Below are 18,974 nucleotides of genomic sequence, written 5' to 3' on the forward strand. Positions count from 1 at the left end.
AATTTTTATTATAGACTAATCTATCTGTAATTATTTCAATTTAATTATTTTATTTAATCTAAAATGGATTTTTTAAAAATAAAAAGCATAAACAAATAAATAAATACAATTAAATTAAATTAAAAATTTTATATTTTGTTTATTTCTGAAATAATTAAAATTTATAAAAATACTTTATTGATATTTAATAATTCAAAATAAAAAACAAAATATTTTATTTTGAATTATTAAATTTTTATTTTAGAAGTACTAATTAATATTTATTTTGCTTAAAAGGTTTATTTTACTTTAGCTAAAACTGTTTTTCTTATATAAATAAAAGTTAAAATCATGTGAAATATGGATAAAATAAACAATTAAAAATAAATCATTTAGTTTATGTTTTATTTAATACATATTTTTTGTATAGGTGAAATATTAATAGCTAAAAGGGTATTTTGGAAGAGTAAAAAGTTTTAAATTGAAAATAAATAGTTAATTTTATTAATGAACTCTTAAAATTACTTCAGAATTTTATAATCAGTATTAAAATCATGCAAAAAATAAATAGCAAAACTAAGATATTCAGATTGATTTAATAAATGTTAAATTTAATATATTTTTTAATGAAAAATAAATGGCTAAGATGGAATTATTAAAACTGTAATCATAATGTTTAGCTTTATAAAATATATATATAACAATAATATAAAATTACATACATATAAGATTTATAAATAATTGATTAGAATTAAATACTTTATCTGTGTATTAAAATATATTATTTAAATTTAGAAATAAAATACAAATAATATTTATTTAACTATAAAAGCTATAATAAGAAACAATAAATAATCATACTATTGTGTAATTAATAGATTAATATTATATGAAGTTTTTTTTTCTTTTTTGATAATAATAGTAAAAAACCATTCACTTCACTTATTATAATAAAGGAATTAAAGAGATAAAATTAAATTAATAAATTATTGTAATTTTGAGAGATATATAAATATTTAAGGTTGAAGTAATTTATTATAAATATACTAATTAATTTGCATAGAGCATATCTAGTACAAAAATATTAAATTTTAATTTTTTAATAACTAATTTTTCTCATCTTTTAATAATTCTTTTTTTATTTTTAAGAGTGTCTTATACTTATTTCTGAAATTCTTCTACTCTAAACATTTATTTTTCTTTTTCAGCATCCTCAGCTTTTATCTTATATGCATCAACTAAAATTAAATAAAACAAAATAAAATTTAATTAATTACTTTTAAAAAAATTAAAAATTTCATTAAAAAAATAAATAATTTATTTATTTGTATACGCATTCCAATTAAATCTTAATCAAGAGGCTTTCCTCCAATGTTAGAAAGAGATAAATAAGACTCTTCTGCATATTTTTGTTTTCTTTAATCTGAGTACTGTTTTGTATTAAAAATAAAGTGATATTAAGAAAATAATAAATAAATAAATAAATAAATAAATAAATAAATAAAAATTCAAACAAATTTATTTAAAAATAGATTTGAAAGATATTTATTGATAGTTTTTGAATAAAATTACTCCTTGTTTTCCATTATTGAATGCTTGATTTTATAATTGAAGTAAATCGTTAGTTCTTTTTTCTAAAATAGCCAAATATTAAATAATATTGCTTTCATCTATATCTTTGTAGTTAAATGGACCATATTCTTCTCCTAGTTCCCTAGTATATTCTTCAGAATCACATCCAATTTTTTCGAAGACGACAGGAATTTACATTTTTAATTAATTAATATATAGCATCAAACATTTATGTTCCATTTCTTAAGACTATCTTTTTCTCTTTATAATTTCTATTTATTTCTTTTTATTTTAAAGATAATTAGTTAGAATATATTTTTATTAATAATGATGCTAAAAATTCTTAATAAATTTAAAGATTTTTACCTAAATGTCGAAACACTTTTAAACTTTTGGATCTTATTTGATTTGCTCAGGAAGTTTTTTGTATTTTTCAATTTCATCTTCAATTTCTTTCTTTTACTTTTCAAGCTATTCGCTTTCATCTCTAAGGGAGTTGATATATTAATAAATTGCATTCTTTTTATCTTCGTAATCTGCAAATGTATTTATGATTCTTCTTAAATATTCTTATTCTATTTGGTTTCTCTTTTTCTTATCTTCACTTTTAAAATCTACTTTTTCATTAAGACAAGATTCTACTAATAATGACAAGACTTCGTCATACTTATCTAATTCTTATTTTATTTATTCAAGATTGTGACCTCCATCTCCTCTTTTATCATTTTTTTTATTCCCTTTACCAACTCCATGTTTTTCCATTAAAGCATCTTAAAATCCCTAAGTATGACTCTTAAAGAAATCACTTCCACTTTTCGACCACTTTTTTTTACAAATTTTTTAATAAAAAAGTTAAAAATCGCTAAAAAAGTGTCTATAAATAATTATTTAGAAATATTAATTGAATAAAGCTTATTTGAAATGATTATTTATTACTGGTGATTGAGATTTCATTACAGAGCCATCAGCTCCTTTAATTCCAAACTTTTCTCTCTTTCTTTGGTCACGGTTTTCATCACCCAAAACATGATAAACACTCTGAAATTCTTTTTCGTATCTTTTCTTTTACAATTAATACTCTGACTAATGCTTGTAGAGAGTTTTGGCTCCTTCTTCAAACATTTTATCTTGGTTTCTAGCATTTTCAGACTGATCTGTAACGCTTTTTTTGGCATCTTAAATTCTTTTGCTAAGAATTTCTATTGAATTAGTAAATTAATAGTTTAAAACAAAATTTAAATTATAAATTCAAGTTTTATTGATCAATTGATTTAATAAAACACATTTTTACTTTAGATTTGTTTGTAAAGGTTGATTTCTCTTCTTAATTTGTTAATATCTTCTTTCAAATCTCTATTTTATGAATCAGCATAATTGTATTTATTTCTAATATTATCGATTTTAAGATGCATAGCTTTCATTTTTTTCTCTAAACGAATAGGGTTGTCGTCCTTTGGACTTCTCTTTTTTTCCATAATTTCTTTTCTCTTTTCCTCAAGGCGAATGCTAGCTTCCTTAATTTCTTCATTCAATTATTCCTTATAATTAAATAAGAATATAAATTAATTGACTGATTATTTAAGTTACTAACATAGATTGTCAAAATCTAAATAACTTTAATATTTATTTTATCATAAACAAAAGAAATCAATCAATTAATCAATATATAGATAGATTCTTTCTCATTTTATGTCATTCCAATACAAAATTATTTCATTATCCCATAAAATTGCAAATTAATATTTTAATTACAAGTCTATCTCTTTCTATTTCCTTTTTTTGGCAATAAGTTTGTCCTGTTTCTTAAAGTTTTGCGATCTTTGAGTACATCATTGGATTGTTTATCATAGAGGATTAAAATTTGGAATCGCCAAGCTAATTTTTAAAAAAACAGTTATTGAAATAAACAAAATGGTAAAAATTGTAATGAGTTTTATTTAAAATTGTAGATTAAGTTAAAAATTCTTTACTGTATTTTCCCTTTTTGTGGTTTTTAGCTCAGCTAATGATCTATTAGTTATTTAAAATTTAAATCATAGTAAAAGCAACAATTTACAATAATGAAAATAAAAAATTACCTCTACTTATCAGTTAACTTCATAATAAATCTTTATTATAATTTTATTTAGTGAGGTATCTAATTGCTTTAGATATATTTAATTTCTATTTTAACTACCTACTATTATAATTTATTTTACAGTCTTTGTAGAGCTTATTTGTTAGCTAACAATCTTTTTTGATATCCTTAAAAAATCTAAATATGATATTAATGCTAATTAATTACTAATATTTAATTAACAAAACCTTTGAATTTCTTTTGTAAGTTTCTTTTTTTGCAAAGATAATTTAAAGAAAAATTTAGTTTAAGATTGACTTTATAAATTACTAAATGAAAAATAGTTTATAAAGTTATAAAATTTTACTATGTTTAATAAAACATAACACACATAATATTTCAAATTTATTCTACTTTGTTAAATATTTTAAAATAATTTTTCATCCAAATTAATAATTTAATTTCTTTTATTTATTAACTTTTTTGAACCACCATTAATTAATTAATTTAAAGGTAATTTTTTAATTTTAAATTAGTTTAAATAATAAATTTGTTTATCAATTAATAAATCAATTTATTAATGTTCTTTTAGTTTTAAATTTAAATGATTTCTTTAATAATAAGCTATGTAAAAACATTGTATTTATTTCTAATCATTATATTTATTTTTAGCTAAATTCTATTAAATGTGTTGATTTAAACTTATAAAATGTGTTTAAATAATGATAAATCTAAAGTAAATTTGATAACACTAATTGAAAATCGTGTTGTTTTCTTTTGATATTTATACTGAATTAATAAATTTAGCAGCTATTTATATAAATTTAAAAGCCAACAAAATTGCATAAAACAAATATTAATTTAAAAAACCTATGAAAAAATTTGTGTTTTTTAAGTTTTGAAACAATCAATTAATTTAGTAGTATCAATATTTATTTATTTACTTATAAGAATCAAAAATTATATATTTTAACAATGAAAAAAACAAATGCCACATAAATTAGAATGAAACAATTGATTAATATAGCAATCATTAAATGAATGAATATACTAATAATATATGATATTATAGAGCTGAAAGTTAGTTAAATATTAATCATTAATTCATTCATTTAATTATATATGAGTGTATGTATGTATTTATTTATTAGTCATTTCAGAAGGAAAGAAACTAAGATAGTTATTTAATTAATTGATTAATAATAATAAAGGGAGCTGATTCTTTGAATATTTATAACTTAGATTTTAATAAAAATAACTACAATAACAATAATAAAATATTGCGATTAAAGAAAGAACGGGATTGTATTTAGGATAAAGAGATTTAATTTTTATTTGAATAAAGTTATAGAAAGCGTATTTATTGCTAATAATATTACAAGCTTGGTTAGATAGATAGTGTTATAAAATATTTTTAAACTCAAACAAATAATTTACAATTTGATAATATTTAATATATTATTAAGATAATATGGATTCGCAATTTAACAAATAAGGGAATATTGGTAGCAGCAGATAGATTATTTAATCTAATTTGAATATTGGAGGATCTGCTAATATTAATAATTTATTTAAAACACCTGGTGTTGGGGATGAAAACATGCAGGGAATGAATTTTTAGAAAGAAAACGGAGATGCTTTCATCACTGATCCAGCTATGATGGAGAAGAACTAATACAAAGATTTAGCTCGTTTAGGATTCTAAAAGAAAAAAGGACATATTTATAAAATTGAAGAGGCTGAGTTACCAACAAACTTTAACAGTATGTACACACCTCTTCCAGTTTAGGTGGAGTTTAAGCGTATAATTTCAAATATAATGAATGCTCGACACATCAAAAAATAAGAGGAGTGGGGCAAAGACGGAATTACAGATTAAAATAATATAAACTATTAGCAAGCCCAATAATTTAATAACAATTAAACTTATTAAATGAATTCTGATGGAACTTTTAAAAAAGTTAAAAGGAGAGAAACAGAATATGATAAGTGGTTGAGATATTTATCTTTGGAGGAGAATGTAGCTATTGTAAGTGATTCTTTCTGGTACGCCATTAGCAAATTCTAAGAGAAAAGACTCAGTAAATTGCTAACTCCTGACGAGTTTAAAATAGAAGAAAAGAAATTCAAACAAATACAAGAAAGACTGCTAAATAGGATAGCTAGAAACTATGTCAACATTTTACTGTCTATTGAAAATAAGAATGATAACAACACATTTTTTAAGAAATATTTTGATATTATTGCTTAAGCAGTTTTTTACTCATTTTTCTATGCATTCCCAAAAAGTAGAAGTGAATTCGGAAATGAATTGAAGAGTGATTTGATTAATGAGTTTTCCTATCTTTTTACAGGTATTTAGATCACTAATAGCTAAAAGTATTGGAGTTAGTGGAATTTGGATTTGGGAGCAGGTAATATCCTTGCAGAAGATAAAAAGGCAAAATAGAGTATCACATCTCATCACCATGGATAACACAGTCACCAAGTTACTAACACTGGAGGTACTCATGGAGTGACACAGAGTGCTATGCAAACAGGCTCAAATACTGCAGGCAAGACTAATTCGTTTAAGGAATCAAAATCTGATTCTCTAGCTCTTCCTTCTATCGGCAAAGAACTATCAAATACAAGAAATAAAAGGGTGTTAATGCCTATAAAATTCTCGCCTATCTTAGATAAGTATATCCACTCTTACAATTATCAAACAAAAAACTATGTCACAGGATTCAAAATGAAATTTACATAATATGATGCAAACAAAGAAGTAGTTGAATAAAAATTTAAATCTTATCTTGACTTAGCTGAAAAAATCAAGGAGAGGTCAGATGAAATGATCATTTAAAATAATATATCTACAAAAAAGATGAAAGATGAAATTAAGAAACTTAAGAATGAAACCATCAAGCATCACAGACGTCTAGAAAAAAGAAAACAAGAAGAACTAGAACGTGGTGCTCACGAATATGCCAACTATTTAGTATCCATGTTAGACGCCGGGCTAGCTAGAGGAAATATAGGTGTTATAAACTAAAATCCTTTATCTTGATTTATTTATATCTTTCTTTCTTCTGCTTATTAAAATGTATTGACAAAATTTAAAAACCAGTAAAATCTATGAAAGTAGGTTAATAAATTTTATAAAATTATTTTCCAAGATTAATGTTTAGAAATTAATATATCATTCATTCATTATCCTAAAAAATACAATTTCCATTTACTTTTTATTCAAGCTGTTTATTGATAAAAAATAATAAATAAATTTTTATGATTTAAATAATTTTATTAATAATGATTATTCTAATTTTTAATATTTTAAAAATAAATTTTAATTCACTTTAAAGAAAAATATTTTCTTTAAAACTGTTTTAATACCTAGATTTTGCATGTAAATTAATTATTTCAAAAATATTTTATAAAAATTGATAATTTGAGTTGCTGAAAAAATTTTAATTTCTTAATTTCATCATTACATAAATTAAATAATCTTATTTTATATTAAAAATTAATTTTATTCATATTGCTAAATAAAAACTGAAAATTAGCTTTTATATATATAAATTATTTTAAAATATTTCTTAGTTTTTAGATTTATTTAGAATCACAATTAATTTTTTAATTAAATTTTCACATAAAAATATAATTTTATCATTTAAATAATATGAAAAAATGAGTTTAAATAATAAAAATTAGTTTATTTAAAATATTTAAGTATTATTTATAATTATAAGATGAATTAATTGTATTTATATTTAAAAATTTTAAATTTACTTGTTGTGTGAAATAATTTATTTATAATGATGGATGAAGCAAATATCTTGTTTTTAAAAATTAAATAATAATAATAATAATAATAATGGTGAATGTTCCTGATGATATATGTATTTGTTTATATGATGATTTGCTCATTTTTCTATTTATTAAGTATTACAAGGGCTAAAAATATTGAAAAATCTGTCAAATAAATAATATAATGAAATGAATGAATGAGTGACTAAGTGCTTGTTTTTTTTACTATTGTCTAAGCAATGTATTTTGCAAAAGCAAATGATAATTAAATTAAGATTATATCTATTTGTATATCTCCTTTAATTTTTCAAAGTAGAAAAAATAAATTAACTAAATAAACAACCAAAAAATTATATAGAGCTACTTAATAAATAAATAAAGCAACAAAAATGTCCGATAGTGATTCAGATATGGTTGAGGAAGTTTCATTTTCCACAGCCAAAAAAAACATTATTTCAGGCTAAAAGTAACTAAAGTAAGCAACCTTAGCAGTCGCTCCCAAGAAAAAGAGAGTAAGAAGAAGAAATGAGTTGAGTGATGATGACGAAAATGATAAAAAGCAATTAAAAGGTACAAATAAATAGTAACAGAGTGAGAAATAGCTTAATAATAAATCTACTAATAGCCAGCCCTAATCCTTAAATGCAAAAGTAGACCAAAACCTACTTAATTTGATTAATGAAGAACTGCCTACTAAAAAAATTAAATAAATTGAAGGCAAATTCAAAGTTGTTGAGCGCTCTGAAAATAAGATTGATAAAATTGAACCTAAGAAATTAACAATTCAATCTGAAGTATATACTGCCAAAAAGGACTTAGGCCAAGGAATTAAAGTTGTATTTTAAAAGTCAGTCAAGCAATAAACTGCTGTAAATAGTTCTGCCACTAATTTCTTATAAAACCGTCTGAATTTATCTAGTGCAAAAAGATAGCCTATATCAAGAATTATTGGAACAAAGTGATTATTATCTATTAACTAGCAAGATTAATGAAAAATAAATAAATAAATCAACAATCATAGCTTATAAATAAATAAATAAATAAACTAAAATAAAATTAATTCTATAATAAAAATCACACTTAATAAATTAAATGTAAATGAGTAAATAAGTAAGTATCTAATTAAGTAAACAAGTAATTAATTAAATAAATAAATAAACTAGCAATTTAGTAAGTAGATCTTACTATTAATTAAACAAGTTTAATTCCATATGAATGAGATGTGTGAGTTATTTCATTGATATGCTTTTTATTGCTCTTTTTTAATAATGATTTTATACATACTCTACTTGTCTATGTATCTATTTGTTTTTTTTATATAATGTGCTTCAAAATACAAATAAATATACTTTTTACTTTAAAAATTCTAATAATCAATCAACCTGTTGGGAATTAATGCTGTTTGTCACATTTTAACATTCATAAAGAAGATAAATTGATATACAATTTATTAGTAAAAGTACATTATTATTAATATTATACTTATAACACGAATTAAGTCTTTCAAGATATATTAAAATATATTTTTATATTTATTAATTTAATTATTATTTTTTTTGATATAAAAAGAGGGATTTTACATAATTCTAGTTAGTATGATTTCAGTCACCCATTTTTTATATCAGTTCCAAAACTATAGTGTCTATAAAAAATTTTGCTTGATCAAACCACCCTTTAAGGAACTAAATAAAATTTCTATTTGGAGGGATGTACCAAATATTTGTTCTGAATAAATTCAAAAAACTAACTTGAAAATGAAAAAATGAATATTTATTCTTAAATTTTAAAGTGTTTTAATTATTTTGCAACAAAAACCACTAATTGACTTCTTTATTTTCTTTATTATAATATTTTTAGTGTTCCTAGAAAATATCAAATGAAAATAAAAATATTTTTATCTTTTTAAAATGAATAGCGTTCAGTTTTTGGTTTACAACATATTCAACCTATCCCTAATATTTTATTGTACTATATATCTAAAATACAAAACTAAATCGAATGAATGAATTATTATTTAAACTAATTTGGATTAAAGATAAAATATACTAATATTATATATACATACATGATATTAATTTATGTATTGATACTTGTGTACATACTTAATAATAAATAAGTATTTGTTTTAAAAAGTTAATAATGTAATTTCAATAGTGCTTTTAAGGGTAGTTTTATGGTTGTTAGTAGTAAACGGGTTGAACTATTTACATGGGCTACATATTTACTTACTAGTATTATGGTTACATCAAGGGTGGTTGAGCAGGCTAGTAAGGATTGACTTAATAGGGTTAATGATTGACTTGTTATTAAGGATAAGGTTATTGTTGTTGTTAAGGATACAGATTTTATTACAACTGCATAGTTACGTTTTATCCATTTTGGATTGGAGTTTCACCTACTACAGCATTTTAACTTATAATAGTAGGTATTGTTTAATCACATTCATCTATTACTTTTACTTACTTGAGTTAATATTTCTACTTGAGCATAGCTCTTCTTTTAGAAACTTAGTTGCAGCTATAGGTGATGATACCTAAAAATGAGAGACAAACATAAACTACTAAGATTGCTAGGATAACAGCATCTAAAGGATTTACGATATTGTTTAAACTGTCGCTTGTTGATTTAACAGAACTATTGAAATCATCAGTTGAACAATTTAATTTAGCAATATCAGATAAAGAATTTTTGTAAGATTTGACATTTAAGAAATTCATTACACTCAAACCTAGCATTGCAAAGTCAAAGCCAAACTTAACAATTATTAAAAGGATATGGATAGGATCGACTAATTTGCAATAGTCGTAGCAAGAATCTTCTAAGTCTTTTTTTGTCCACCACCTTCTAATACATTCAGGAGATCTTAAAGTGCAAATAGAAATAGTGCAACCTTCTTTTAAGCAAGGGCAACAGCAAAAGCTTGTCTTACAGCACCCTCTGCAAGCACAGCACTTACGTTTTATTTGACTAGTGAAGCAGCCCATGAAGAGGAATAGACAATAAATTCCTAAAAAGACAACATTTCCAATACATACTTTATATAAATACTAATGGTTGTTGTAATCGCTGACATAGTTAAGAGTTACTTTAATTAAATCAGACATTTAACTTCCTGTTCTACATTATTAATTCCAAGGCAAGTACTTTCTTTACTAAAGACTAACATTGCTACCAGTTACCAAACCTGGGAAATTAGTTGGGTCTTATCCATTTGCCTTAAAGAAATTAGCTTTAGAAGTATCTTGAACTTTGGTCCAGTAAACAGTATCGACTTTGCATTTACCATAATAATAATCTATTTAATTTATTCAAAATATTATTTAAAGTTAAAAGATTTATTTTAAAATAAAATAATCAATCAATTCTCTCTTAACATTCTTAATCAATGATTATTTAATTTTTTGACTTATTTATTCTTAATAAAAGATATTAGTGTTTGTTTTACTTTTAGCTGTTTTGTTAATTAAAGTTTGATTTTGTAGTAAACTAAAAATTAGTATAGACTTTTAATAAACTGTTGTTATTTTGTTTTTCTTTGTTACAAATACTATTGTAAATTATTACTTTACTAATTTTTTTACGATGCAAAATATCTATTTAATTGATTGATTATTTTAATGCTATTAATTTTTCGAAATATTAAAATATTACCTTTAAGAAGTTTGTAAGGTTTTTGTACTCCATCCCAATAGGCTAAAAAGGAGTCTATGCACATTCCTTATTGCTCAGAGAGGTAGAGTTCGCTCAAACCTAATTAGTTAGCATTACCTCTTTATAGCCAGAGTCCAGTGGTACCGATTTATTCATCAGTTGGATTGACTTAAGATGTAGAAATTGATTATACAGGGCATTTTTAATTTTTTGGAACACAGAAAGCGATTAAAGGATCTGATCCACCACACATTTTTTCGTTCGCAGGATCTCTGCATTAACCATTAATAAGGAATTTTTATGAAAATTTGTAGCCAGGAAGACGTGTGAAGCAGAGACGAAGAGGATTTCCACTTGCATCTATCCAATTTTGCATAACTGTTTTAGGAATTGCTTTAACGTTGGCGCATGTTGCAGCCTATGAAGATGAACAAGAGCTTGTTGAAACAGAGCCTCCTGAGCTAGTGCAGTCACAGCCACTACTCAAACCGCCAAATTGATAAGCCAAAGCAGGTAAATTGGTTTGAGTACATTATCCTGTTTTAGCATCTACTTATGCGACGTCAATAATAACTTCATTACTCCAGTTAATAGCATATTCTACAAAAATAAATCCCTGCTTGTAGTTAATTCCTGACACAACACTAAGTACTAGTACAACTACTGATACAATAATAGCTAGAACTGTGAAAAAGCCATTACTGCATCTAAGAGATTTAGGGGATAAGTTGCAGCACATTTATTTGTATATTTGTTTATTTATCTATTTGATTTTTTAATACTTTTTAAACTATTATGAGATTGTAAATCAGCTAATACGAATTTAATTAATTTGAAAGATCTCTAAAAAATCGATATCACATATTACTGTTCATGATTTTCGAAATTCAATCTTTCATCTGTAATATCTCATTCGAATTCAATGCATTTAACAATAAATTGATTCATAATAAATTTACACCATTGGAAATTCAAAAAATAATAATAGCTACATTAGCGAAATACATTGATTCTGTCCAAATATGAAATAAAAAACTTGTTATTTAACAATTTATTATAAAAGATTTTACTTTTTCCTACAATTTCAAACGGGAGTTTTAATTTTTTAGCAATAAAACCTTAAATCTGAGAAAAAAATTAACAAAAATTTTTAAATAAAATTGATTTAAATAAGATATTTAGGAAAAACTTCAAATTTATATGTTTGTTTATTTTTTTGCTTGTTAGATTGATAAAAAAATATGCTTTAGATCATTACATCTAAATGCATGCTTATTATCACTTTGATTTGTTCGAGCAAATTTATTAATTAATTTTATATTTAATTAGTTTTTTAAATTTTATTGGAGAAGATAATGTATTGATTGTAAACTTAATTATTGTTAGTTGAAAAAATCTAAAGGCAAATAAATAATTTAGTAAATAAATAAAAACAGAAAAAGGTAATTAATCTTATAAACTTCATGATATACATTCGATTTATAATTAAAAGATTTTCTTGTAATATTTGATTGATTTAATATTTGTTAAATCAATTATAAAACCTAAATCTAATCACATAAATTCTGAATGGAAATTAGTTCATAAATTAATTTATTTGCTAATTAGAATTTCACTAATTTTAGATTAGTTTTTTTGAATTTCTTGTCGTAACTCGAAATTCATTAAAGGAGCAATCATAATAAATTATCAGTAGCAATTTTTATTTTTGTAGTTCATTTATTTTTTTCTAAATTTTGAATAAAGACATAAAGCTAGAACAATTAAATTGTTAATTTGTGAGTTAAAAAACACGTTTATGTAATAAACACAAATAAATAATGGTTTTTTAACAGATTAAAAGAATAAAAATAATATAATTTTCTGTATTTAAAATCTAAGAGAGATGAATTAGAGATTAGCCTAAAAAAATTTTTAATATTTTATTTATCTCTTTAATTATGAATTCTTGCGATTAATCTAATCAATGGTATTTACTAAACTTATTTATTTATTTATTAGATCTCTTTCTTATATTAAAATCTATAAATTCAAGCTAAATAACAAATTTTACTCAAACAAATTTGAATTATGTTTGGTTTTTTTCAAAAATAATCCAATTCAACTAAAATATAAAAAGTTTTCATTGCACTTTACTTGCATTACAGTGTTTGAAAAAATTATTTAGATTAAATTATTTCACTTACTTTTAAATAATCTTAACAAACCAAACATCTGATTCATTTCTATTAATACTAAAATAGCTTATTAAGATATATTTAATTAATTTTAAAGCAAAGCAAATTTATATTTTCTTTTTGAATGTAAATCCTAAAGCAAATTTATAATAATATTTGCTTTCTCATTTTTAGAACTTAGGATTTTGCTTTTAAAATGGATTTTAAAAAAAGTAATTAGATATCAAAATTATTATTTACATAAAAAATTTGTTTGTTTTATTCTTATTTTTACACTTAATCTTTTTATTAAATTTCTAGTAAAATCAAATAAGAAGCTCTAAAACAAATTTTTATTAATAAACAAATTAATTAAAATTTTACATATTTTTTTTTATTTAGCAATTTATTGAATAAATTTTATTTACAGCTAATTAATTTTGATTTCTATGAAAATAGGTGATTGTATTTACTCATAAAAGTTGATCCATTATAAATTGTTTAATCCTTTATTAAAATCAATAAAAAATATATTCATTAAAAATAAAGAAACAAGCATAACTTCATTCTAATTTACTCTAAAATTGAATATTTTCCATCGTTCATTAATTTATTAAAAATCTTTTAATTCATTTTTAGTCAATTATTAACATCTTTCCTTATTTACCTCTCCTCCAAATTAATTAATATTAAAAATCAAAGAAAATAAACAGATATAACTCAAAAATAATTTCATTTATCTTTAATAATTATTTATTTATTTGATTTTATGGTTATTAATTTATTTATTTATTTGATAAAATGATTATAAATTTATTTATTTTAATTTTGTTTATTTATTTATTTGTAGATTTATTCATTCATTCATTCATTCATTCATTCATTCATTCATTCATTCATTGTGCCTCCAAAACCTATTTTGTGTGAAAATATATCAAAATTTGGTGGTATTATTTTTGCTGTACTTTTAAATCATATTTTAATTAAAGCCTGTAGATATGATTAGCCAAAGACTTTTTAAACTAATATACAAATAATAAATATAATTTATTTTTATCTTAAGCAAACTTCAAATATTTTAATTAGCAAAAAAAATATCTTTTGTCTAAAAATTTTTTTCAAAATTTCTAAAATTATGAAAAATATACTTTTATTAACATTTTTATTGACTCTCAGTTTTTCTTAGAAAACTCCAATTCCCTTTACTATTATTGACACACCTGAAAATGCTAGGTGCTTAGATGGTAGCAAACCAGGAATTTACTATCGTCCAGGAGAGCACAAAAGAAATACTCTCATATATTTAGAAGGTGTTGGCAATTGTGCAGGTCCTACTGTAGATGACATTCTTGAAAATTGTTATTAAAGATCTTTTACTTTAATTGGTTCGTCTAAATATAGACCTTCGTTCTTCAATGAATCTGAAATTGAAGGAATTTTCAGAGAAGATGATAAAACTTTTGGAAGATGGAATCTTCTGATTATTCCTACTTGCGAAGGTAATTTGATTCAGTTGATATTAAATATTCTAATTTTAGAAAAGTAGTTTATATTAAATGTAATTCTAAGGAAAAAATAAAATATATTAGCTTTAATTATGAGTTAATAAAGATATATTACTTTAAAAAATCATTTATAATAAAATAGGTGCTACTTATGCAGGAGATGCTTCAGTTTAATATAAAAATACTACTTTGCATTTCAGGGCACAAAGAATGCTTGTGTTTATATTTAATTATATGATTAAAAATTATTAGCTAAATTTGAATCATAATGTTATACTATCTGGAAGTTCAGCTGGTGCTTTGGGTGCCTATTAATATGCAAATTATCTTTAAAAAATATTACCATCAACTGATGTAAGAATAGTTCCTGATTCTGGTTTCTTTTTAGACAGTCCTGAACCCTTTTAATAAATTGTTTAGGTATTTGGCAACTTTATTAAGAATGATCATTACAAAACTATATTCCCTGAATGCAAGTATTAAACTATTGGCTCTGATTTCTACAAATGCATTCTTCCAAAGTATTCTTGGGAATTCATTTAAACAGATGCATTTATTATTGGTTCTTTATATGACAATTGGGCTTTATAGTATATTTATTAAATTCCTTGCTACAATCATTTCGATTAGTGTGATCCTGAAACTCTTTAATTTATTTTATCTTATGGAGAAACATATAAGATGCTTCTATCTAATATTTTATCTAAGAAACCCAATTGGGGTAGTTGGTTGATTAGTTGTGGTTTCCATGATTTGGTCCAAACCAATTGGTATTCAAATAGAAACTTCACAATTCCCAGCTCTTTTAAATATACAGGTCAAGAATCTTTAGATCAATGGATTAACTATAGGTTTTTAAAATCTAAATAGCGTATTGATTAAGTTCCTTATCCTAATAATAAAAACTGCGCTTATTAATACAAATGATTACATCTTGTAATTAAATATTTTTTTTACCAAATTATTATTCAATCTTTCATCAGAAAACTAATAAATGTTATTCTTAATTTCAGGTTGAATTTATTTTGTTTACAATAAAAAAATTAATTTTGTTTAATTCTGAACATAGAAAGTATAAATAAATATTATTTTAGATTAAAAAAGAAATGTTTATATTTACTTTTAATAAATAAAAAGTAAAATTATTTTTTTTAATTTTTCTTTTAAAATTGAGGAATTTAAGTTAAAAAGCAATAGACAAGCCAGCAATTTAAATATTTTAGGTCAACTTTATCTTTTGAGTTTTAAAAAAATAAATAAAAACTTTAGTTTAGGTCAATATTAATAAAAAAGATATTTTAAAATTAATGAAAATTTTAAAGAAATCACAAATTCAAAAAAATAACTTGAAAATAAAAAAAATGAAAGATTATTATTAAATTTTGAAGTGTTTTAATTATTTTACAACATAAATCATTCATTAATTTGTTCATTTTCATATTCTTACTTCTGCTGATAGAAAGTATCAGATAAAAATAAAAAAATTTTATCATTTTAAAATAATTAGCATTCAGTATTCGGTTGGCATAATATCTATCCCTAATATTTAGTTGTTTTTAATCGCGAAAATACAAAACTAAATTGAATGAATGAATGAATGAATTATTATTTAAATAAATTTAGATTAATGAGAAAATATACTAATATTTTTTAAAATTTGAGATTAGTTTATGCATTGATACATGTATACATGTTGAATAATAGGTAAGTATTAATTTTTAAAAATGAAAAATGTAATTTCAATATTGCTATTAAGGGTAGTTTTGTGGTTGTTAGTAGTAAACGGGTTGAGCTATTTGCATGGGCTACATATTCATTTATTAGTTTTATTGTTGCATCAAGGGTGGTTGAGCAGGCTAGTAAGGATTGACTTGTTATTAAGGATAAGGATAAGCTTGTTGTTAAGGATAAAGATTTTATTACAATTGCATAGATACATTTTATCCATTTTAAATTGGAGTTTCACCTACTACAGTAATTTAACTTAGAATAGTAGGTATTGTTTAATCACATTCATCAATTACTTTTACTTATTTGAGTTGACATTTCTATTTGAGCATAGCTCTTCTTTTAGAAACTTAGTTGCAGATGTAGGTGATGATGCCTAAAACTGAGAGACAAACATAAACTACTAAGATTGCTAGGACAACAGCATCTAAAGGATGTACTATATTGTTTAGACTGTCACTTGTTGATTAAATAGAACTATTGAAATCATCAGTTGAACAATTTAATTTAGCAATATTTGATAAAGAATTTTTGTAAGATTTGACATTTACGAAATTCATTGCACTTAAACCTAGCATTGCTAAGTCAAAGCCAAACTTAACAATAACCAAAAGGATATGTATAGGATCGACTAATCTGCAATAATCAAAGCAAGAATCTTCTAAGTCTTTTTTGGTCCAGCACTTTCTAATGCATTCAGGAGATCTTAAAGTGCAAATAGTAAGAGTGCAACCTTCTCTTAAGCAAGGACAGCAGCATAAGCTTGTCTTACAGCAACCTCTACAAGCACAGCATTTACGTTTTATTTGACTAGTGAAGCAGCCCATAAACAGGAATAGACAATAAATTCCTAAAAATACTACATTTCCAATACAGACTTTATATAAATACTTGTGGTTATTGTAATCGCTGACATAGTTAAGAGTTACATTAATTAAATCAGACATCTAACTACCTGTTCTACATTGTTAATTCCAAGGCAAGTATTTTCTTTATTGAAGACTAACATTGCTTCCAGTTACCAAACCAGGGAAATTAGTTGGATCCATTCCATTTGCTTTAAAAAAATTGGCTTTAGAAGTATCTTGAACCTTATTCCAGTAAACAGTATCGATTTTGCATTTTCCATAATAATAATCTATTTTATTTATTCAAAATATTATTTAAAGTTAAAATAAAACATATTTATTTTAAAATAAAAAAATCAATCAATCAATTCTCTCTTCTCATTCTTAATTAATCAAAATTTTATTTTTTTTTGACTTTTTTATTCTTAATAAAAACTATTTTATTTTTTAGAAAATTAAAATTTTATTTTGTAGTAAACCAAAAAAAATAATAATAAAAAACTGTTATTCGTGTTTTTATTTATTTTTCTTTATTATCAACACTATTTATTGGATTTAAATAATTCTTTTATGATATAAAATTTAGAGTTAATTGATTTGATTATTTTAATGCTATTAATTTTGGAAATATTAAAATTTTACCTTTAAGAAGTTTGTAAGGTGTTTATACTCCATCCCAATAGGCTTCAAGGGAGTCTATGCACATTCCTTATTGCTCAGAAAGGTAGAGTTCGCTCAAGCCTAACTAGTTAGCATTACCTCTTTATAACCAAAGTCCAGTGGTGCCGATTTATTCGTCAGTAGGATTGACTTAAGATGTAGAAATTGATTATACAGGGCATTTTTAATTATTGGGAACACAGAAAGCGATTAAAGGATTTGATCCACCACACATTTTTTCGTTAGCAGGATCTCTACATTAGCTGTTAATAAGGAATTTTTCTGAAAATTTGTAGCCAGGAAGACGTGTGAAGCAGAGACGAAGAGGATTTCCGCTAGCATCTATCCAATTTTGCATGGTTGTTTAAGGAATTGCTTTTACTTTTGAACATGTCGCAGCCTATGAAGAAGAACAAGAGCTTGTTGAAACAGAGCCTCCTGAGCTAGTGCAGTCACAACCACTACTTAAACCACCAAATTGATAAGCCAAAGCAGGTAAATTTGTTTGGGTACATTATCCTGTTTAAGCATCTACATATGCGACATCAATAATAACTTCATTATTCCAGTTAACAGCATATTCCACAAAAATAAATCCCTGTTTGTAGTTAACTCCTGAAACAACACTGAGCACTAGTACAACTACTGATACAATTATAGCTAGAACTGTCAAAAAACCATTACTGCATCTAAGTGATTTAGGTGATAAGTTGCAGCACATTTATTTGTGTATTTATTTATTTACTTACTTACTTATTTGAGTTATTTGATTTTTTAATTTAATACTTTTTTAAAATATTATGAGATAGTAAATCAGGTAAATGAATTTAATTAATTTTACAGATCTCTAAAAATTGGATAAAAAATATTACTGTTCATTATTTTTTGAAATTCAATCTTTCATCTGTAATTTCTCATTCGAATTCAATACATTTAACACAAAATTGATTGATAATAAATTCTAACCATTGGAAATTCAAAAAATAATAACAATGATTAATTTAAAAGTCTCTGCTTGTAATAGCTCAAT

General features: G+C 23.3%; 6 protein-coding genes across 6 annotated transcripts; 3 read left to right on the forward strand and 3 right to left on the reverse strand. All coding sequences in view use genetic code 6, as the record gives it.

The window, feature by feature from the left end:
• Positions 1–1,095: 1,095 nt before the first annotated feature.
• Positions 1,096–3,991, reverse strand: TTHERM_00820670 (hypothetical protein; the record flags this gene model as incomplete). The annotated part of the gene is made up of 10 exons (XM_001016175.3): positions 1,096–1,217; positions 1,313–1,409; positions 1,552–1,833; positions 1,918–2,373; positions 2,488–2,750; positions 2,843–3,089; positions 3,304–3,426; positions 3,522–3,561; positions 3,630–3,695; positions 3,750–3,991. 10 exons carry the CDS (start codon positions 3,989–3,991, stop codon positions 1,096–1,098), a joined length of 1,938 nt encoding a protein of 645 aa, XP_001016175.3.
• Positions 3,992–5,078: 1,087 nt separating this feature from the next.
• On the forward strand, positions 5,079–6,656 carry TTHERM_00820680 (hypothetical protein; the record flags this gene model as incomplete). Its single annotated transcript, XM_001016176.1, has 1 exon — positions 5,079–6,656. One exon carries the CDS (start codon positions 5,079–5,081, stop codon positions 6,654–6,656), a length of 1,578 nt encoding a protein of 525 aa, XP_001016176.1.
• A 1,129-nt stretch (positions 6,657–7,785) lies between these two features.
• Positions 7,786–8,358, forward strand: TTHERM_00820690 (hypothetical protein; the record flags this gene model as incomplete). Its single annotated transcript, XM_001016177.1, has 1 exon — positions 7,786–8,358. One exon carries the CDS (start codon positions 7,786–7,788, stop codon positions 8,356–8,358), a length of 573 nt encoding a protein of 190 aa, XP_001016177.1.
• A 1,185-nt stretch (positions 8,359–9,543) lies between these two features.
• TTHERM_00820700 (transmembrane protein, putative) lies at positions 9,544–11,786 on the reverse strand (the record flags this gene model as incomplete). The annotated part of the gene is made up of 2 exons (XM_001016178.3): positions 9,544–10,691; positions 11,048–11,786. The coding sequence occupies 2 exons, from the start codon at positions 11,784–11,786 to the stop codon at positions 9,544–9,546; spliced, it is 1,887 nt and encodes a 628-aa protein (XP_001016178.1).
• Positions 11,787–14,338: 2,552 nt separating this feature from the next.
• On the forward strand, positions 14,339–15,635 carry TTHERM_00820720 (pectinacetylesterase family protein; the record flags this gene model as incomplete). The annotated part of the gene is made up of 2 exons (XM_001016180.3): positions 14,339–14,702; positions 14,851–15,635. The coding sequence occupies 2 exons, from the start codon at positions 14,339–14,341 to the stop codon at positions 15,633–15,635; spliced, it is 1,149 nt and encodes a 382-aa protein (XP_001016180.1).
• An 812-nt stretch (positions 15,636–16,447) lies between these two features.
• TTHERM_00820730 (transmembrane protein, putative) lies at positions 16,448–18,665 on the reverse strand (the record flags this gene model as incomplete). Its single annotated transcript, XM_001016181.1, has 2 exons — positions 16,448–17,574; positions 17,927–18,665. 2 exons carry the CDS (start codon positions 18,663–18,665, stop codon positions 16,448–16,450), a joined length of 1,866 nt encoding a protein of 621 aa, XP_001016181.1.
• Positions 18,666–18,974: the final 309 nt, after the last annotated feature.

The sequence above is a fragment of the Tetrahymena thermophila genome (genome assembly GCF_000189635.1).
Source record: "Tetrahymena thermophila SB210 genomic scaffold scf_8254646, whole genome shotgun sequence".
Classification (NCBI taxonomy): Eukaryota; Ciliophora; class Oligohymenophorea; order Hymenostomatida; family Tetrahymenidae; genus Tetrahymena; species Tetrahymena thermophila.